This window comes from Glandiceps talaboti, chromosome 6 (genome assembly GCF_964340395.1).
Source record: "Glandiceps talaboti chromosome 6, keGlaTala1.1, whole genome shotgun sequence".
Lineage (NCBI taxonomy): Eukaryota > Metazoa > Hemichordata > Enteropneusta > Spengelidae > Glandiceps > Glandiceps talaboti.
The window spans coordinates 11116053-11139928 of NC_135554.1; the positions used below are offsets into that span (position 1 = coordinate 11116053).

Consider the following 23876-nt stretch of genomic DNA (forward strand, 5'->3'; position numbering starts at 1 on the left):
GCATGAAAACTCAGATATTGAGTATACTGGAATTTGCCAAATGCATTTTAATTGCATGCCTTTAAAGGACCGAGAATGTCATGGAACTTAACAGACAAACATATTCATTTGATGCACCACAGACCTTGCACCAAGATCTATGCATGGATGTTAAACATTCATGGTTCTTTATCTAAAGGAAAGTAACACTTGCGAGTCATGACTATTCAGTGTGCACTTATAACTGCGTACTACCTTTAGATAAATAGTTATGAATTCAGGATGCATAATTTCATGAAATTGATATGCATGTCTGCTATGTCCCATGATGCAATGGTGGACAGGTATGATTTCAAAATAGAAAACGTGAAATAGAGGATGAATTTTGGGTTTCTTGGCAATTATGTAAAATCTATGTGATGTGATATGAAGTTATTATTCACCAGTACCCAAAGATAATGAATATACCATTATTTCCTAGGGATATACATATTGATGAGAAATAATCTATTTATTTGGATAACTGTATTATGCAAATATTGTATTCACTAGTCTGTAAGATACAACATTCATGGTTTAGAAGCCTGTTAAGGCTGAACAAATGACCTATCTTTCAGTCTAGGTATTTGAATGCAAAATACACAATGTATCATATTTAAGTTATCATTTTATACTATTATTGATCACTCAGTACACTGCATTTAACAAACTTATAAGTTACATACTTACCAAAACATGTAACTGCACTAGAACTCCAAGTCCCACTGTTACATGTGATATCAACATAACTTGATCCATCACTTGTATGATAACCATTATTACAGGTGTATCTACAGTTATCACCATTTACATATGGAGATGGAGAACATGATCTTGTTGCTTGTGTTCCTGCTGGTGGTGCAGAGCAATCAGCTGAAAATAAAAAGCTATTTTAAGACCTAAATGCAATGACAGTATGCCGTATTCCAGTTACTGGAGTTCCAGTTCTCAGATAAGCACCACAAGAGGGCACACCACATTTCACAAAGTGATGGCTAAAATTTGTGTCATGGCCACTGGTTGCATGAAGCAATGAATGGAATGTGTGTGAAAGAACTCTGAATGTCCAAAACAGAGTAGTACAGTAGTGGTTAGGCATGTTTTGATTACTGATAGTCACTAATAAAATAATATTGTAGGAACAACATAGAGAATGTGTGGTAACTTATTGTCTGCTGTCAATGTTCATACATTTAATATCATAACTAGGCCAAAGCCCTTAAGCTCGCACAGCTGGGTAGATTCATTTGTGAGCGGCTGCCTCACGATGATATCATAGATAGCGCTCTCAGCATGGAGATTGCACTTCATACATACAACACGCATGCGCATGCATAGTCATTGTACCGCAATGCATCCCTGGGTAAAACCACCAAAAAAACATCACATAGTATATAGGACATGCATGCGTACTAGATATTGAGCGCTATGCTGCCGCTTGCGGGGGCTGTGCGAGCTATTAAACAAAAAAATGTATGTGCATAAAATAAACCATAAACAAATAGCTATAAATATACATTCAAATATAACAAAAACTCTGTCTCTTGATACATCCAATACATATGGTATGGCATCACAACACTGCACCATGGCCACCTTTAAGCAACAGTTATTTAATTTGTTAGAAATGATTCTCGCTATTGCATGCCATGAGTTGTATTGTGTCATCTTGTGGTAGAAAAACTTGCTTGTGTAGCTGTACATGTAACACATAAGAAATGAAATACCTTAAGGTTTACTGGCTCTAAAATCTGTTCCTTCATTGACCTGAACATGTTGAATTGCACACAAACATAACCAATTTAGGACACTTTGAAATGATATGTGGCAAACACTGTGACTGAAAATGCCTGACCTAGCCTGTGTCTAGATATTGGATATTCAATGTCCATGTATATAGTTAGTCTAGTTCCTATATATGTTTGTACATCTAATGTATGATAACTACAATCATCTCCATTAGAAGTCCCAAATTGATTTATGGTTGAGATCAATAGTTCAATGTAGGGTAAAAACTAAATTCTTTTAGTGTGGGGGTGGGGGTGAGACGTCTTTTATAATGAAATCTGTTCTGTACCCTAATACAAACAATGCTAAAAATGTCAGATTGAAAAAATGGGGGAAAAAAATTGTTACGCATGGCACTAAAATACATTTATTGTGCCAATAAAAGAGCTATTTTTCCTCACTACATACTTGCTTTGTATTCATAGCACTACATAATACTACATACTGATTTGAAATTGATTGTGCTGTGTGGAACAATTTTACCAATTTAGTAGAAGGGGATGGGGAAGGGGTTCTGAGGCCTTACTAAAAGAATTAGTTTTTTACCTACTGATCTCACCCCTAATGTGTTGATTTATCATACATGTACAAATTATTGAACTGTTACTTTGAATAGCTATAGTACGAACTACACGTCTTATCAAAAATTACTTTCCAGTGTTTGTGTTTCACTTCTTCTCTGATACCTGTGACCATCACCAAGTTTAATACATGTTACCAGGCTACATGTGAAACCCCCTTTTCTCTTGCTATTGTTTTACTCCATAAACTACCAAGAAAGAAATATTTCCAAGGTGAATACAATATTAATCGGATTCTCGGAGAATATATATTATGTGAATGACTGATAAACAAAGTTATAAACACGGATTTGTTTGATGATTATTTAGTAGCCAGGACTTCTATCATACTGACACGGTGCAAAGTCATAAGGAAAATTAGATTTTACATCTCCCCTGGAATATCTAGTATCCACAATGAGTGACTGTATACTGCAAGTAAAATTTTGTCAGCAGATCATAATATTACATTTCCTTGGTATTAGAATGTATTTATTTTCAAGGCTATCATGTTGCCAGCAATATACTGGACAACATAGCCAATAGTAAGTGAATTGAATTAATAATCTAGTTTAGAAACTGTTGTAGTACAGAAAACATTTTTATGACATTTTTTAATTTCTATTTTGAAACCAATGACATTTATCACATTTCATTATTCAAAACCTTTCAAAAATATTTTGGTTAAAATTAGCAGTGTGGTCAATGAATGGGGTGGGGGTGGAGTTTGAGTCAGTGCAAATTATGAACAGGACAAACAAGTGCCTTGAGGAGTGCAAACATGCACATGTATGGAAAGCCACAGTTATGGTAACCCTAACCCTAACCCTAACCTAAAGAAAACAATACATTGACTATATGATGCGGACATATCTTTATATGATGTAAACAATTCATTATATGATGCAAGTACATCATTATGTGTGACAGCTATTGACATGGGTTTACAAGTATGTTATCTCCATTTATAATATTGTACTTGATAATTAGCTGATTTAATCAATATTAATAGTTCACTCAATCTAAGAGATATCCTAGAACTTTTGGTCACTAAAACATGAATAATGTGTATGTCCGTGAAGAGACAACCATACTTCTCACAGAGTTCCTATCTAAAGAGCTTTATACATATGAAACAATGGATTTTGGTTAGCAATTTACCAGATACATTTAAAATAACTGAAAATGTAACATGTAAAATTAACTATGCAGTGTGAGAGGTATTATGCTTTGAGAATAGAGTGTCTTTTGCAAGAACAAAAAGAGTGTTTCTTGTCAACAGATGGGGGGGGGGGGTCATTTTGGTTTTTTTATTTGTCAGAGGGGGTGGTGGATTGTTTTGTGGATGAATTGCATGGGGGTCACTCTTTTTAAGTATGAGATGAACAAAAGTCATCGGTCCATCCCTGGCCGTAAAAACTGATTGCTCCCTAATCATCACTGAACTGAACAATGTTTGTGTAGTCTCTTGCTTAACAATAACACATGACATTCTACATGGATTGATGGGTATTGCAGCACTAGAAGAAATCCATGTTTATAACTATTAAAACATACAGCAACATCAGAAACATCAAGTCAACATTTTAGAAAATACAAATGTATATCAGTTTGAAAGATAGTGGGGAGCAGAGACTAGACTTGGTTCAGTGTCATATCATCTTCTGAAGGCAGCCCTTTCTGAAGTATCCATTGATTATCAATTTCCCTTTCGATCTGTAGAACACATATTTCCATAACTATTGTGAAGGTATGGTCTATGTGCACTTACACGTAATCTATTAAATGTTTAATATTCGCATTAGATTAGGATAATAATTGTATTGAGCTGAGAAGGACAGCAGATCTCTCTGCTAATAGTAGTAAGGATACTAAGATGAGTCAGGAGAATTTGCCTGAATATGTACGAGATTCATATCATACTCGTTCCATTTTTTGTGACAATTGTATTTTATTCATAAGTCTGCAAATAACTAATTGTATATGCTGCAAACTAACTAAAGTAGAACACCAGTAGAATATAAAAATAACACCAATGGCACATACTTTACATGTAGCACAACTGTATAGTTTATGTATTTATATTTTTTTAAATGCTTGCCTAACCGTCAATGTTGTTATTGTTCTATATATATCATTTCATTGTTGGCATGGGCTACTTGCTAGGCATATGAGTTCATTTGCTAAATGTTTATCCATTTGCCTGTCGAGCCCTGTTGTCATCTTTACTACATACACCATCGTTTGGCTGTTGTTAGGGCATATGTGTATACATTTTTGAATGTTGAGTCACTTGTCTATAAATCCTTGTTGTTGCAAAGATTTACACGCCATCAAGGCTAGGCATAGTTGCGTACATTTTTGGAATGTTTATTCACTTGCCTACCCATCCCTGTTTTCAGCTTTGCAATATATAACATCATTTGGCTGTTGCTAAGGGTGTATACTTGTTGCTAGGCACATTTGCATACAATTTTTTAATGTTGTCTTCTTTAGCCTATCCAACAGTGTTGTTATATTTGCAAAACATACTGACATTTACTTGTTTTTATTTCTCAAATTTGAAGTCTCTAATGGTTTGGAATAAATGTTTACTTGAAATTGAGCATTTCTTTTGTCTCTGTGTTATTCTGATTGGTTGATGGCGATAGACTTTCTCTCTCTTCAAACTATACATTAGCAAATACTTCAGGTGATACTGGTTTTCTCCAGTGAGGATAAAATTGTATTGAGTTAAATTTATGATTGTCAATAAACCATAGACAAAAGTGCACATCCATGCCCCAATAACAACTGATCTGATCTACATTTACAATGTTTGGTTTCTTCAACATTTAACTGTTTGGTTTGATTTGACACGTCTGGTTTGATTTGACCATCAGTCTGTCAATTGATTGTATGCATCCCCTTTGTTACCTTTATGAAAATTATAGTTGTTTGGTTGTTACTCATGGCAAGACTATGGGTTTCTAACCATTCACACAGTGCATGTGTTATACAGACACATAATGTATGAAAGCTTGCATGCAATTCTAACATATATCTTAATTGACTGGTTGCTGTGAATGGAATAGACAATGACACTCTGTGTGTGATGATACCCTGTATTTGTTAAGATGAAATACACGTCATCAATTTTACAAAATTTGATTACAGTAATGATCTATATAAAATCCAATACTTATATCCACATGGAATATCTAAGATCAAAAAGTAAACATTGCTAAATTACCAAAAATACTTACCAATACAGATAACACTACTACTACTCCAAGTCCCACTGTTACATGTGATATCAACTGTACTTGATCCATCACTGGTGAGATAACCATTATTACAGGTGTATTGACAGCTTTCACCATGTAAATAAGGTGCTGTACATGAACTTGATGCTTGTGTTCCTGTCGGTGGTGTGCCACAATCGGCTGAAAAATAAATATGACATGCATCATATTACAATATCATTTTTAATTGCTTTGCAGATAAATCATCAATTATAATTGCTTTCAAGTTGCAAAAATATTATACATTCAGTTACCAAAAGGAGATCATTTGATTTGAAAAGGATTAATATACAAATGCAGTCTATCATTATTTTGAATAAATCTTGGATAAAGTTATACCAGTAATAAATCTGGAGTCACCAGACATAAATATACGGGAAAGCGACAGACATTTGTACAGACTGTACCATGTACATTATATAGTGACTGTGTTTATCCAGTTTATTTACAAATCATTTCCTTTATGTACAATGACAAATTTTCTGGTAAACATTTTTTTAAAATATAGACCTCAAAATAACATTCTCACACACACATTCACCGAGCCTTGACATATGGAAGAACAGGATGAGCACATCATGTGCTACCATTACTACAATTAGCACATACCTTATTAAGTGTGCAAATAAGTAATTGTGCATACTGCTAACTAACTAAAGCAGCACACTGTAGAACATTTTTAAAATGGTGCCAATGGCACTGTAGCACACATGTATACAGTTCATTCTTTTTTAATGCTGATTCACCTGCCTAATCATCAATTTTGTTATCTTTCCAATATACATTGTCATTTCACTGATGCTAAGGGCAAAGATTGAGATGCAAGTGCATAACTGTAAATTTCTGCACAGCAATCATGTTTTGGAGACAAAATGTTTCTATTTAACTTTTCAGTTCAAAAATTAATTGAAGATTATTGGGGAGGTTCTAGTTTATAAGATGAGAGAGTTACTGTAAGTCTCAGATTAGTAACTTTGGAGTCTTAATAGCTCGCTCAGCAGCAGCAAAGCTGCCGCGTAGCGGCTTAATGAGTAGTACGCATGCGCATCGTATATTCTATGTGAAAAAAATTGGTGGTTGCCCCAGGGATGCATTACGGTTCACAGTGACTACACATGCGCCTTCCATATACTACGTGCATTCTCCACGTGCTACCGTATCATTGTAAAGCATAGGCGACATAACATCACCATGCATTGCAATATTGTAACAGTAGGCCTATTGGCACGATTATCGTAACATTGTAACGAGTATCGAGGCATCACTGTACGTACCTCAAGGAGAAATTGTTACACTATTTGGAAGTTTGATGCATGGCGGTACGCGATACGGACCACAGATGACATAGTGCAGTTTAATTTCCGGGTTGTGGAAGTGTGGTTTTGACATTTATATTGTCGATAATTGATTTTTTTTACATGTTCTAAAAACAATAACTACTTTCCTATGTTTGTTGGTACAGTAACATTCCTAAATCATCGAGTTGAATTGAGAAATCGTGATGTTCGGCAACATGTCAACAAAACATTTGTCCAAAGACCAACGTACATTGGTGGAGGGTCTATGATAAGTTGGCTGATTGAAAATGAACAATATTAATCTAATGGCTATGATGGTTTTTGAAACCAACAACTGCAAAGAGTGTTGACTTTCTTAAATTCCCGCCCATGTCAGATAATTAGATGCCAGCCATTCAATAAAATAAATTTTGATGGTCATTACCCCCGGAAAATGACCCAAATCAAGTGTATCAACTTTGGCCCAGGCAGCCGGTCACAAATGAATCTACCCTGCGCGAGCTTATGGGCTTTGCCTAGTTATGATATTAATATGATCAGAATACATGGCATATTACTAATCTGATCACTTTGTCTCCAAAAGTCCATCTGCTATACACCAAGTAACATCACCAACAAGTTCTATTGTAAGTAGTGTTCACAAACACAAACTTCAAACTTCACAATGTCTTTAGATCTACACAATAAATTGAACCACAATTCAGTTGTGTGAATTACAAATCCACTAATTAGGTGTTGTTACAGTAGCACATTTTAGGGGGCAAGGGTTCAAGGTGAATTTCTGATGAATTTGTGCCCACACTCAAAATACATTGAGTTTCTGGTATCTGCAAATTTGAAGTCCCTAATTGTTTGGTACGTTTTTTACTTGAAATTAAGCATTTCTTTTGTTTCTCTCTTCTTCGTGTCTGATTCCTGATGCCAATAGTCTTTCTTCAAACTATACATTAGCAATTACTTCACGTGAGAGTGGTTTTCTCCAATGAGGATAAAATTGTGTTAAAGATAAATTTATGATTATCAATAAACCATCTATACACAAAGGTGCACATCCAGCCCCAATATCAGCCGATCTCTTCTATATGTAGTGTTTGATTCCTTGAATGTTCAACTGTTTGGTTTGTTTTGACACCTTATAATAGTGGAACATCATTCAGTCTGTCACATGATTGTATCCACCCCATTTGTTACCTTTATTATAGTTGTTTGGTAGTTTCGATGGTAAGACTATGGTTTTTGAACCATTCACACAGTGTGTTATACATACACATATAATGTATGAAAGCTTGCATGCAATTCTAATTTATATCTTAATTGACTGGTTGCTGTGATTGGAATAGACAATGACTCTCTCTGTGTGATGATACCCTGTATTTTTTAAGATGAAATACACGTCATCAACTTTACAAAATTTGATTACAGTAATGATCTATATAAAATCCAATACTTATATCCACATGGAATATCTAAGATCAAAAAGTAAACATTGCTAAATTACCAAAAATACCTACCAATACAGATAACACTACTACTACTCCAAGTCCCACTGTTACATGTGATATCAACTGTACTTGATCCATCACTTGTATAATAACCATTATTACAGGTGTATTGACAGCTTTTACCATGTAAATAAGGTGCTGTACATGAACTTGATGCTTGTGTTCCTGTCGGTGGTGTACCACAATCAGCTGAAAGAGAAGTGATATCGTCATATAATATCATAACTAGGCAAAGCCCATAAGCTCGCGCAGGATAGATTTATTTGTGACCGGCTGCCTGGGCCAGGGATCGTACACTTGATTTGGGTCATTTTCCAGGGGTGTTGACCATCAGAATATATTTTATTGAATGACATCTCACTCTCTGACATGGACGAGAAGTAATTAACAACGGCTCTCACAATATGTCACAAAATATTTTAAGAAAGTCAACACTCTATGCAGTTTTTGGTTTCAAAAAATACTATAGCCATTAGGCTGCTTTCACAAAAACTTGTTGGGGGGGGGGGGGTCGGGAGATTTTTCGTAAAACCCTAATTTTTTTCAAGTACCCCCCTGCCATATTCCCAATTTTTTCAAGTACCCCCCTGCCAAAGCTCCAAAAATTTCATGTACTCCCCCCCTACCCGAATAACTCTTTTTTGGAATACTATTCCTGTGCGTTAACATTCCATACCAAGTACAAAACTGTACATAATACACTTAGTACCAACTTTGTCCATTATATATATATAATCAATTTGTATAATGTGTGTGTATATATATACACAAACACCAGTTAAAACAAATGTTAACCAGTGCATTGCCTTTCCAAAAAACAACATATACTTGTAAATGAATTACACTTTGAAAAACTCTTGTAAAATGATTAGCAGACCAAATGAGTCTTTGTTTTCTGTTCAATATTGTATTAGTACATTATACTAGTAGTGTTACAGTTGAATGTCATTTTAGTTGTATTTGCAAATATTGTGATGCACATGTTATCTAAAGAGAGTTTTATACTGTATTGTTCCAGTTCAGTTTCCTAAATATGTGCTAAAAGAAATCAAATTGGTCTAAATAACACTGAAAAAACTCTTAATAAAATGCATTGCCATGTACCCCGTTCTTGTTTGATGTAAATTAGTTCAATATAATGTCAAAAGAAAATAAATGTATGACTCAAAAATGCCAGCCACATTTCATCTAACAGAATAGGAATCAAGTGATATATATTAGTGGTAATGATAATTAAGATGGCCCTATTATCATAGTAATTGTATATCTTAATGACCCTGGTAATACATTTACCTTGTAAGAGCCTGATTATTGGACTGGTTTTGACGTTAGATTACAAAGGTGAATGCAGGATTTTAAACAAAGTCTCATAATGTGTTTATTTAAATTTTTTATTTCCAAGTGGTAGCCCCCCTTCCAAATCTTGTGTATATAAACATGGCATTGTCATCATCATCATCATCAGACCCAATTTCTCCTTCAACTTCATCAGAGTTGGAACTAGCTGTATAGTCATTCTCACTGTCACTGTCATCAGATGACAAATCACTCTCACTTTCTTTAGATTGATAATAGTGGCATCTTACAACCTCAACTTTGTCTATTTTGTGCATTCCTGCCACAGCTGGAATTTCATAGTTGGAAAGGTACTTATCAAGTTCTTTCACTTTCAATTTGGAAATGTCACCGTTTCTGACAAGCGCATCCCAGTCATATTCATCAAATTGTTTTCAGCATGTTGCTCCCTTTCTTTCATTCTTTTTCTTTCCCGCATAGAAGCAAGTGTTCTCTGTTGTTCTAAATGAAGGATTGCTCCCTTTAATATCTCTTTCTTGACACACAGTTTCTTGCTCAATTCGTCAAGTTTCTCAACATTTTTACTTGACACTAACCCTTTACTATACAGGTGTTTTAGTTGTGCACGGGGTTGGAAGTTATCTGGTGGTCTTTCACTACCATCATCTCTTGTTAATGGTGTTGAGAATACATCCATATAGTGTCAAAGTTTATTTATTTATCTTTATATTTACAAGTAATAGTATATTCATGCAAAGTTGAAAAGTATGTGCAAAAAACTTATTTTACTTTTTCTCTGTTAACTCAGCTTGTGAGATATTGTCTTCTGTTTCACATATAGCAGACGTTGCCAATATGCTAATTTTAGGAAATATTTAGAATGTGTTATTAAACGTTTGTGTTGAAATTATAGTCGTATCTACAGGATGAAAAAGTACCTTGCACAGAAGTTTTGATACTTGCCAAGTATGTTTTAGTGCAGGTGCATCTTTTACATTTTGATGGCAGGCTGAGATGAACCTTTTCCAACTCCTTTTTTTAACTTCCACGAGCTGCAAATGTAAAATGTTGTCTGTCATATTTGTCTGTCATTTAATACTAGTAAGAATTTACATGAAAAAAGTTACATATCATTGTGATAACCACAAACCAAAACAAAGTCATGTCACAAAGAATATCTTCAGTACAGTGTAAAGGTAATTTCACACATTAAATGAACCAAATTTCAGTAGATAGTAGTGTACATGAAAGGTATTTTCAGACAAAAAACAATCTGTACCACTCAATTCGCCCATTTCAATTTATCATTACATTAACAGTTTATTAAAAGAAAATTAAAATTTGACTGTTTTTGTTTTTCATTTTACTAACTTGTGAACATCTGTTGTTTGTAGCCGCCGCCGCCGCTGTTGTTGTTGTTGTTGTTGTTGTTGTTGTTGTTGTTGTTGAAAAAGGAAGACCAACATTTTAAAAGCTTATTTTCCCATGTTTGAAAAGTCATGATGTCAATTTATTTTCAAGTACCCCCCCCCCCTACAACCCATAACATTTTTTTCAGGTACCCCCCCCCCACACACTATCCATATATTTTCAAGTCCCCCCCCCTAAAATCTCCCGACCCCCCCCCCCCCCTAACAAGTTTTTGTGAAAGCAGCCTTAGGTTAATATTGTTCATTTTCCATCAGCCAACATATCATATATCCTCCACCAACGTTGGTCTTTGGCCAAATATTTTGTTGGCATGTTGCCGAACATCGCGATTTCTCAATTCAACTCGATGATTTAGGAATGTTACTATACCAACAAACATAGGAAAGTAGTTATTCTTTTTAGAACATGTAAACAAAATTCAATTATCGACAATATAAATGTCAAATCCGCACTTCCACAACCCGGATATTCAACTGCGCTATGTCATCAGTGGTCTGTATCGCGTAATGTGCGTCAAATTTTCAAATAGTGTAACAATTTCTTTGGGTACAGTGATGCCTCAATACTCGTTACAATGTTACAATAATCGTGCCAACAGGCCTACTGTTACAATATTGCAATGCATGACGATTTTATGTCGCCTATATACATGATAAGACGACCGGAGTAGTAGTGTGCAATGCATCCCTGGGAGAACCACCAATTTTTTTCGCATAGTATACACGACGCGCACGCTTACTAGTCATTGAGCCGCTACCAGCGCTATTAACACACTGTGGAAACATACAACCATGTACTAGAATCAATTGATGCATGGTTGCATAATCATACACCTACACTAAAATGCTGTATATGATTAGCAATTATTGTCAACATTAAATGGCATATTTAATTTTAACTTGAATTTTTTTTATATAAATATTTAATCTTTGAGTATGTTGAAAGAGACCTCACTCCTTCAACAACTGGATGATTATTTAGTTATAAGATTACATAGATGTACTGACAGTATTATTTTGATAATGATTTTAAACTAAATTATTTCTGAAGTGAAGAGACTCTAGCTGTTATTTTGATCCAATGGAGCATGCATCAACATCAGCATTATACAAGAATAGGCACAGCAATGTAGAGTGTTTGTGAATTGTGTTGAGTGCCACCTACCAACACATGTGATTGTACTGCTACTACTCCAAGTCCCAACGATACATGTGATATCAACTGTACTTAATCCATTTATTGTATGATAACCAGTATCACAGGTGTATCTACAGTTTTCTCCATGTAGATAAGGTGCTGTGCATGAACTTGATGCTTTGGTTACTGTAGGGTTACCACAATCAGCTGGAAAGGAATTAATTTACAGAACTGAGCATAATTACACCAGTTTCGTATTACTGATTTTTGTCATGGTCATCTTTGAATAACATGACCCTGTCTGAAAACTGAGATGGTGAGTGCATGAAAACTCAGATTTTGAGTGTACTGGAACGTGCCAAATGCATGATTTGCATGCATGCATTGTATGCCTTTAAAGGGCCGGGAATGTCACTCTCGGAAATATTTTCTTTAAGTTTGGATTCTGGAGAGTTATATAATGACTTCACATCACAAACAAATTTGCATGGTTGCCTAAAACACCAGATTGAAACTCTGTTTCATCTCCATTGTTCTCCCACTATCACATCGTTATCTCATGGAACTTAGCAGACTTACTTATTGATTAGATGTACCATAGACCTTGGGGCAAGATCTATGGATGCACACTAAATGTTCATGGTTATTTATCTAAAGGAAATAGCACTTGCGAATCATGACTATTCAGTGTGCACTCCTAACTGCTTATTTCCTTTAGATAAAAAATTATGAAAAATTCAGGATGCATAATTTCATGAAATTGATATGCGTGTCTGGTATGTCCCATGATGCAATGGTATGATTTCAAAATAGAAAAGGTGAAATAGAGGTCCAAGTTTGTATTTCTTGGCAATTATGTAAAATCTATGTGATGTGATATGAAGTAATTACTCTCCAGTACCCAAAGATCATACAAATACCATTATTTCCTGTAATGGCTTTCCCCTTTAAAGTAGCCATATAGCTGAGCAAAAATCATTTATTTTGATAACTGTATTATGCTTGACATTGTATTCACTAGTCTGTAAGATACAACATTCATGGTTTAGAAGCCTGTTATGGCTGAACAACAGCCATTTGCAAAATACTGTTCAGGTTTTATATGTTTGAAAATAGAAATATTAAAGCAAGTAACGTCAACAAAAACAGAGATAAATACCACCTGTTCATAATGGGTGGGTGCAAACACGCTCATACTGTAAACAGTGAGCGGGAAATTCAAGCAACCCGACTCATTACAATTAATTTGCAAACTCATGATTGTACTACTCATATAAATGTAATTCATCGCTTATACAGAGAAAAATGCAGGATATCGTAGTTTATGCATATCACATGAAATGGTCGAAACTTGCGAATATACAAAATGTTTTAAAATAGAAATCTTTTCGCCGATGTTGACGACATAGATGTTTGGGGAACCACACTATGAGAGAGCATTTTCTCCCTGTAAAACCATTGGGAACATGAAATGTCGAGTTTTAGAGCCATTTAAGGAGTAGCTTGTAACCATTGCTGGGTTGCTTCATGTTGAATTGACTATGTTGAGAGGACGTTAGTCATCTCTCGACAGAGTTTATTAGATCATGAATACATCCTGGTTTAAATCAGTCCTGTGACAGTTTCAAGCAAAAGGCTATCATATCTACTGCCTGGATTTCAGTTGGAACTTTTATACGAAGCAACCGCTAAACGTAGCTAGTAGACAGGCCACGTGTCTTCTCCCACAGTACATGACTTTGACCTCATACAATCAATACACAGTTTGATGTGACCACTGCCAACCTCCATTGACATATGGTGTTGTACATGTACATTGTGTATGTTTTCAACAATATTGCTTACACAACAACATTAAGGATGAAAGCAGAATTGACTCTGTATATGCACATCACACACTACAATTGGAGATTATTTGCCGTAGAAAAATTGGGTACCATGAGAGTGTGTATTCCTGTAATTTTGAGTAAGTTAACACGAGTTACATGTGGAAAAGTTTGTAAACTGACGAGGACAAGAACGATCGATCCACACATTACAGCAGACTTAAATACATTGAAACTGCCCTACACTCTCCGTGCGAGAGTGAGGCAATTGCTGGTGTGATGGAAATATTTAGTTCTAATACGACCGTGTTGCGATTAACATTATCTTCGAAAAGAATGTCGTAAATATCCGTATCGTGTACATATTGAAATTTACCCGTCCGACTTAGAATCAACAAAATTACATGTGTCGGCAATCACGGCACACGTATATTGCTTTTAACATTCTGTTATATTACATTTTGTATTGGTTATCCCTTGGAAGTTCAACACACAGTTATCCTTTTTAACTCATAATAAAAGCTACAAGTATGAAGTCAGCTCAACGATGTCTTGTACACTTTAATATCTCATATAGTGTGATTGACTGATTTCACATTGTATTGATGTGTTTCTGAGATTGGTTCATAAAGCTTTTGTTTCATTATATAAAGATTCCATGATATATACGTACGAGTGTTTTGTACTGAAAATTATTGGTTTCAGTATGCATACTGCTAGACATATTTGCAAACTTTTTAATAAATGTTTGTTTACTTGTCTACGAATCCCCGATGTTATCTTTGCGATATACATCATCATTTGATTGTTGCTCGGGGCATGGTCTTGTTGCTAGTTATATTTACATACACTGTTTGAATGTCTATTCATTTGTCTCTTAATACCTGCTGTCATTGTTGCAATATATGTGATCATTTGTTTGTTTCCATGGGCAAGGTCTTCTTGCTAGGCACATTTACATACATTTGTTGAATGTAAATATTCACCTGTCTAATAAGAATCCCTGTTATCTTAGCAATATATGCGATCATTTTGGCTGTTGCTATGAGTGCTTGACATATTTCCATGCACTTTTTGAATGTTTGGTCACTTGTCGAAGAATCCCTATTATCTTTGTGAAATACACCATCGTTTGGCTGTTGTTATGGAAGTGGTCATGGCTGCTAAGGATATTTGCATACATTGTTTGAATGTTTACTCACTTGCGTACCACACGATGTTATTTTAGCAAATTATACAAAATATACATTTTGATGCGGTCATGGTTGCTAGGGCCAATTGTGTCAAAATGTTTGGAACAAAATCTGCAGAATAACGATTCTAGAAACATCTCACCAAATTTCAGTCATATTGACCGAGTACTTCTATGAGATATAGGTTCTAAATAATCTTTTGTGAAAATTGTATTTTTATCCATAAGTGTGCATATAAGTAATTGTACTTGCTGCTAACGATGTTATTATTTTGCAATATATATTTTCATTTTACTGTTGGCATGGGCAAAGATTTAAATGGAAGTGCAAAACTGTGAATTCATGCACACCAATCATGTTTTGGAGACAAAATCTTTATTGAACTTTTCAGGGCAAAAATTAATTTGAGATTGTTGGGGAGGTTCTAGTTTAAAGATGATAGAGTTACCATGTGTCTCATCTTCTTCACACTGTGGGCGCATTCAACTGTTTGGTGTGTTTTGACTCATTAGTGGAACATCATTCAGTCTGTCGGTTGATTGTATCCATCACTTTTGTTACCCTTATGAAAAATATAGTTGTTTGGTTATTGCAATTGCTCAGGGCAAGATTGTGGTTTAATCATTCACACAGTGTGTCATACAGACACTCATGAAAACTTGCATGCAATGTTAAGATACATCTTAAATGACCACCTGTTGTGACTGAAATAGACAATGACTCTCTGCGTGTGATGCTATCCTGTATTTCTTAAGATAAGATGAAATACCGGTACATGTCATCAATTTTACAAATTACAGTAATGATCTACAAATAATCCAATACTTTCATCATAATAAATTGAATATATGTACTCAAAATATATACAAAAATAGCACCAATGGCATTGTAGCACAACTATATTTGGCTGTTGCCATGGGCGTGATCTTGTTGCTAGGCATATTTGCATTTATTTCCGGAATCTTTATTCACTTGCCTACCCTTCCTAGTCTTCATCTTTGCAATATAAACCATTTGGATGTTGCTATGGGCGTGGTCTTGTTGTTAGGCATAGTAACATACATGTTTTGATTCTTTATTCAGGTAGTTATCGGCGTTATGTACAGACAACCGAACACCCAACCCCAAGAATTTTTGGATAGCTTAGAAATGTGTATCAACAACATGTCAGCCAGTAATAGGAAATGTATTATTGTAGGTGACATCAACATCGATGTTACCTCAACTTCTAATACTGTGGAAAAGTACATATCTCTCCTCAATAGTTATAACTTTGAACAGACAATTAGCATTCCGACCAGAATTTGTGAAAATACTGCCACTACAATTGATCACATTTTAACAAACATTACAGATCACTTCATTGAGTGTGGTTGCATTGAAACTGACGTCAGCGACCATTTCTGTACTTTTGCTATTGTGAAAAACCTGAAGTATGTCTTTAAACAGAACACGTCTTCCGTCAACTTTGATTTCTCAGGGTTTAATAAAGAATCCTTTCTGACGGATTTAAGCAACATTTCCTGGCAGCCGGTCTATGAAAGTACTGATCCAAACGATGCGTACAAAATATTCTATGACAAATATTTTAGTATCGCATCAAAGCATGTACCCAATAAAAAGAAGTCTAAACGAAAATGCACAAGTACCCATAGACCTTGGTTGTCCAGGGGACTGCTTACATCGATCAGGAAGAAACACAGTATGTACTCAAACTTACAAAAATCTCCAAATAATGTTGAACTTAGGCACCAATATAACTTGTACAGAAACGTCCTTACAAAACTCCTCAGATCAGCCAAACGACATTATTACAAAAACAAGCTTTCTTCTGTCAGTGGAAACACAAACAAAACTTGGCAAGTTATTAATGAGATTATTAACAAAAATTCTACCAAAGGAGATGCGCCTAGGAAAATCAAATTGGACAACGATGAGTTAGTAACTGAGAGTTCCCATATTGCCAACATTTTCTGCGAATATTTTACAAATATCGGCCCAAACCTTGCATCTAGAATACACACAACTACTAACTTCAGCCAGTATTTGAAAGGAAATTATGTCAATTCATTCTTCTTGAGACCTGTTGTCGAAGATGATATTGCCAACAAAATCAAAGGGATCGATCCAAAGAAAGCTGTCGGGTATGACTTCATTCACCCTCTTTTGGTCCAACATGCCGTTGATTATATTTCCTGCCCATTTGCACATATTATTAATTTATCTATTTCACATGGACTTTTCCCCGATGCTCTTAAATCTGCCAGAATTACTCCTGTTTTCAAAAAGGGCTCCCCATTAAATGTCGGCAACTACAGGCCAATTTCCATTCTCCCTACTTTAAGCAAGATTATTGAAAATTTGGTCAACAAGCAATTAGTTTCATTTCTTGACAAATATGACATCTTGTTGGAAACTCAGTATGGATTTCGGAAAAAACGTAGTACAAAACTTGCTTTGGCCGATCTTGTCTCGGATATAGCTGACAAACTTGACGATGGCCACACAACCCTTGGTATTTTTATGGACCTTAAAAGGGCCTTTGACACCATAGACCATGGCATCCTCTTACGAAAACTTGAGCATTATGGGGTCAGAGGACTTCCGCTCTTATGGTTCAAGAGCTACCTTCAAAATCGCCAACAATCCGTTGTCTTGGATGGGGAAACTTCACATCCCAGACAAGTTCAATGTGGTGTCCCGCAAGGTTCAATACTTGGCCCAACTCTTTTTCTGATCTACATTAATGACATTGACAAATCAACTAACTTCTTCAATTTCAGACTTTTCGCTGACGATACTAACTTATTCAAATTCAATAAATCACAAAATACTAATCTCAACACCATTAATGCTGAATTAAACTTGGTCAATGATTGGTGCAAGACGAATAAACTAACCATTAATGTCGAAAAAACAAATTACATGATAATAAAAACGCCTCAGAGGAGAGTTACCATAGATGGACATCTGTCAATTGGTAACACTCAGATAAAGGGCGTGACATGTGCAGGGTAACATCAAGACAAGTATTTAAAAAGGCGTTAAAACAAAACCTCCTTAATTCTATGGCTGATTGATTGATTTAGTTTTTCTACCTTTGTATTTTGCCAAATTTCATTTTTGTTCAATAGGTATTCCAGTTATAAGTGTTGTACTGTTTTTTTTTTGTTTTTTTTGTTTCTGTTTTTTTTTTTTAAACTCTTCCCCATTCCTAGATTATTGTTTTCTTTGTTGCTTTGTTTTCCTATCAAATTGTAAAATTTTTTGGAGTTATTTCTTTATGTATGAGGTATTAGAGTATGCACTTATTTTGTTCTACATGTATAACATTTTTGCAACTCTACATATCTTCATTGTATAAAATGATTTATTTCATATAATTTGTTTGGGCCATGAAGGAAGATTAGTTCTGCTGAACTATATTTCATGGTCCCCACCAATTATACTTAGTTAGATTTATGAAATGTAAATACTTATTATTATGGTGAAAATAAATTATTATTAAAAATTATTATTACTTATCCTACCTGTCTGTTGTTACCCGAGTAATATGCATTATCACTTCACTGTTGCTAAGGGCATGGCCATCGTTGCGGGCCAGTTGAAACAAAATGTTTTGAACAAAAACTGCAGATAACACCTCCAGAAAATCCCGACCAAGTTTTAGCAGCATTCACCTTGTAGTTTTCAAAATATAAGTTTTTGTCCAAAATTGAGAGATTTCTAGACATAATTTGCATATTGTTGATGGGATGATCATATTGTGACCACATGTTCGTGTACATTTCCGTATACAGTGTAGGCATCCACAGTAAATTTCATCCCAATCTGCTCAGTCATTTTGAATTACAGTTTTTTGACCAAAAAGACACATTTTAGCATCAACAAATACAAATATACAAATTGAATGTATATTGTAATTGTACTGTTGCTATGGGCTAACATTGAGATGCAAGTGCATAACTGTGAATTCATGGGCAGAAATCATGTTTGTGAGACAAACGGTTTCTATTGAAATTTGCAGTGCAAAAATTAATTTGAGATTGTTGGGACGGTTCTAGTTTAAAGATGAGAGAGAGAGAGAGAGAGAGAGAGAGAGAGAGAGAGAGAGAGAGAGAGAGAGAGAGAGAGAGAGAGAGAGAGAGAGAGAGAGAGAGAGAGAGAGAGAGAGAGAGAGAGAGAGAGAGAGAGTTACTGTAAGTCTCAGACAGGTAACTTTGGAGTCTTAATATTATGATCAGAATACATGGCATATCACAAATCTGATCACTTTGTCTCCAAAAGTCCATCTGCTATACACCATGTAACATCACCAACAAGTTTTACTGCAAGCAGTGTTCACAAACACAAACAACAAACTTCACGATGTCTTTAGAACTATGCACCATTAATTAGGTGTGGTTACAGTAGCACATTGTTGGGGGCAAGGATTCAAGGTGAATTTCTGATGAATTTGTGCCTACACTCAAAATATATTGAGTTTCTGGTACCTTCAAATTTGAAGTCCCTAATTGTTTGGAATGCTTACTTGAAATTAAGCAATTCTTTTGTCTCTCTCTTGTTCGTTTCAGATTGTTGATGTCAATAGTCTTACATTAGCAAATACTTCAGGTGATACTGGTTTTCTCCAGTGAGGATAAAATTGTATTGAGTTAAATTTATGATTGTCTATAACACATACAAAAGTGCACATCCATGCCCCAATAACAACTGATCTGATCTACATGTACAGTGTTTGGTTTCTTCAACATTTAACTGTTTGGTTTGTTTTGACACGTTAGTGGAACATAATTCAGTCTGTCAATTGATTGTATCCATCACTTTTTGTTACCTTTATGAAAATTATAGTTGTTTGGTTGTTACTCATGGCAAGACTATGGGTTTCTAACCATTCACACAGTGCATGTGTTATACAGACACATAATGTATGAAAGCTTGCATGCAATTCTAATTTATATCTTAATTGACTGGTTGCTGTGATTGGAATAGACAATGACGCTCTGTGTTTGATGATACCCTGTATTTGTTAAGATGGAATAAACGTCATCAATTTTACAAAATTTGATTACAGTAATGATCTATATAAAATCCAATACTTATATCCACATGGAATATCAAAGATCAAAAAGTAAACATTGCTAAATTACCAAAAATACTTACCAATACAGATAACACTACTACTACTCCAAGTCCCACTGTTACATGTGATATCAACTGTACTTGATCCATCACTTGTATGATAACCATTATTACAGGAGTATTGACAGCTTTCACCATGTAAATAAGGTGCTGTACATGAAGTTGATGCTTGTGTTCCTGTCGTTGGTGTGCCACAATCGGCTGAAAAAATACAAAAGTGCACATCAAGCCCCAATAACGGCTGATCTGCTCTACATGTACAGTGTTTGGTTTGTTTTGACATGTTAGTGGAACATCATCCATTCAGTCTGTTGGTTGATTTAGCCCATCCCTTTTGTTACCTTTATGAATATTTTGGTTGTTTGGTTGTTGCTAATGGAAAGACTTTGGTTTCATTCACATCGTGTGTTATGAACATACAGGCACATACGAATACTTGCATGCAATTTTAATATACATCTTAAATGACTCGCTGCTGTGATTGAAACAGACAATGACTCTCTCTGTGTGATACTACCCTGTACATGTTAAGATGAAATACATGTCTTCAATTTTACAAATTACAGTAACGATCTACATAAAATCCAATACTTATATCCACATGGAATACCTAAGATCAAAAAGTAAACATTGCTAAATTACCAAAAATACCTACCAATACAGATAACACTACTACTACTCCAAGTCCCACTGTTACATGTGATATCAACTGTACTTGATCCATCACTTGTATAATAACCATTATTACAAGTGTATCGACAGCTTTCACCATTTAAATAAGGTGCAACACATGAACCTATTGCTTGTATTATGGTAGGTAGTGTACTGCAATCAGCTACAAAAATAAATATGACAGGCATCATATTACAATATCATTTTTAACTGCTTTGCTGATAAATCATCAATCATAATTGCTTTCAAGTTGCAAAAATATTATACATTCAGTTACCAAAAGGAGATCATTTGATTTGAAAAGGATTAATATACAAAAGTAATGCAGTCTATCATTATTTTGAATAAATCTTGGTTAAAATTATACCAGTAATAGATCTGGAGTCACCAGACATAAATATACGGGAAAGCGACAGACATTTGTACAGACTGTACATTTGTGTTTATCCAGTTTATTTACAAATCATTTCCTTTATGTAGAATGGCAAATTTTGTGGTAAACATATTTTCTAAAATGACCTCAAAATAACATCCTCGCACACAAATGCAGAGCCTTGACACATATAAGAAGAGGATGGGCATATCGTATGCTACTAATACTACCAGTGGCACATAAGTGTGCAAATAAGTAATTGTTCATACTGCTAAATAACTAATGCAGCACACTGTACAAAATTAAAAATACGGCGCCAATGGCACTGTAGCACAAATATATAGTTTAATTTTGTAAAATATTTATATAATTGCCTAACGATCGGTGTTGTTATTTTTGCAATATACATTATCATTTCACTGTCACTATGGGCGAAGGATTGGAATGCAAGTGCATAAGTTTTAGATGAGTAATTGAGATCTAGATATTAGAGATGCCAATGTCTTCAGTGACACACTTTAGTACTTTCTCTTGTCTCTAGACATGAACATACAATCTAATAAATGCGCAGTGTTTTGCATCTTTTGACACATGCTGTCTCTATCTATCGCACAAAATGTCAAAGTTACGGGTCAAAGATGACACTTCTCGCTAACAGGAAATAAATATCATAGATTTGTTTGAATCAAAGGTATATGTACGTACACTGGGTGTTTCCTGCGTGTGATGTGGTATATGTAGTTGTTGCTGCATTATGATACTGTAGGAAGAGTATTACAGAAACCTGGCAAGAAATCGTTTTTTCTATGTATTTAGATTTGTATACCGCAAATGCAAATGCACGTATCAAACTATTATAATGTAACTGAATTTAGGCTTACGATAAGCATTACAACCTTCAGACCTATAGACAATGGACACTATTATAATTCCTTGTAGGGTAAGCTTAAAAAATATGCAGAATTACACAAGTCACGTGTCCTTACATGCAATTGTCAAATTCAGAACTAGGAATATTAATACTCTCAGAAAACATTTGAAAATTATTTGTCGTTTTTCAAACTTTAATACAACTATCCTGAGAAATCGTAGAAGACCAACCCACCTTGAGTTAACGGAATGGTTGTTAACACAATTGAACATAATACATATATTGGATTAACCATGCTGTATTCCATGACTGTTGAAATAAGAACAAATCTATGTACAGTTTACATCCATGGCAATTGTAATATTATAAACTTAGAAATGTGTTTTTCTTAAACGGGTGGGGTTAAGTGGTGTCGCGACAGAAGCTTTTCTGCCAAAGCTATTTAACTTTTGGTGAGGTCTGCAAACTATGTATAAAAGGAAGAACTGCCTCAAAGCAGATTTTCCTTTTTTTCACGCCAGATCCCATGCAAAAATAAACATAAACATAAGTGTAATAGACAGCAAACATGTGTTTTCCCCTGATTGTGTCTGCATCATCGTTTGCCTTAATACGTTCAATTGGAAAGTAAGGCCAAGCCAAAGTAACAAATTAAAAATATTTTGCATAATTTCTGATATGTTAGGGAGTCCATTTCTCTGCTGATGTAATGTAATGGTCATACTTTCAAAATGGCATTATGTGCAATTCAAAGTGGCCGAAGTTTATTGCACTGTATTTTAAATACCATAATTTATAAGTTGGCCGAATTTTAATGAATTTAGTCCAAGTCGGAATCCCATGCTACGAAACCCATAACTAATACTGAAATAAATCGTAATTTCCAAGTAGAAATTTACATAATTTATGAAAAAGGCGTCATGCAAATAAGACAATTTAATTGTAAGACCTGTTATTATTGCAATGCAGTGCATCGTGTTCTCCAAGGTAAATGTCAAACAAATAGCGTTATGGAGGCAGAACATGCATATCGGACGACCGATGAATTCGAACTGTGTATTGAGTGCTGTGATAACTGAATTGAATCGTTGCCATCCTCGCTCGTCATTTTATTTTCCCCTTTCATTTTGTGGTTTTGCAATGACAAAGGCATGAGAATTTAGACAGAATTATATTCAAGAAAGCAGATCTCAGTACAGTGGCATGCGTTATGAACTCAATTTACGAAACCCGCACCCTTGAATGGACGTTATAAATTCGATCAATGCAATCTACTTTCTACCGTTTTTGAACAATACAGACGTAACACACATACTTCGTTACCTTTTACACATCTAATTTCTTTCAAATCCAGAAGAAATGTTCACAAGCCTTACACGAAAAGCACGAGTGCGAACAATGTGAATTGCGGTCCTAATAGCCTTTATAAGAAAGTTATATTTTGCGTTTTGTACGACGATTTAACTTCCGTGTAAATAAAGTTCA

The 23876-nt window shown here is 34.9% G+C and overlaps 1 protein-coding gene across 1 annotated transcript; it reads right to left on the bottom strand.

The window, feature by feature from the left end:
• Window positions 1–773: 773 nt before the first annotated feature.
• On the bottom strand, window positions 774–8562 carry LOC144436069 (uncharacterized). Its single transcript, XM_078124736.1, has 3 exons — window positions 8460–8562; window positions 5612–5791; window positions 774–891 (listed from the first exon to the last, which is right to left on the bottom strand). Exons 1-3 carry the CDS (start codon window positions 8544–8546, stop codon window positions 826–828), a joined length of 333 nt encoding a protein of 110 aa, XP_077980862.1. The 5' UTR covers window positions 8547–8562; the 3' UTR covers window positions 774–825.
• Between the last annotated feature and the right edge of the window lie 15314 nt (window positions 8563–23876).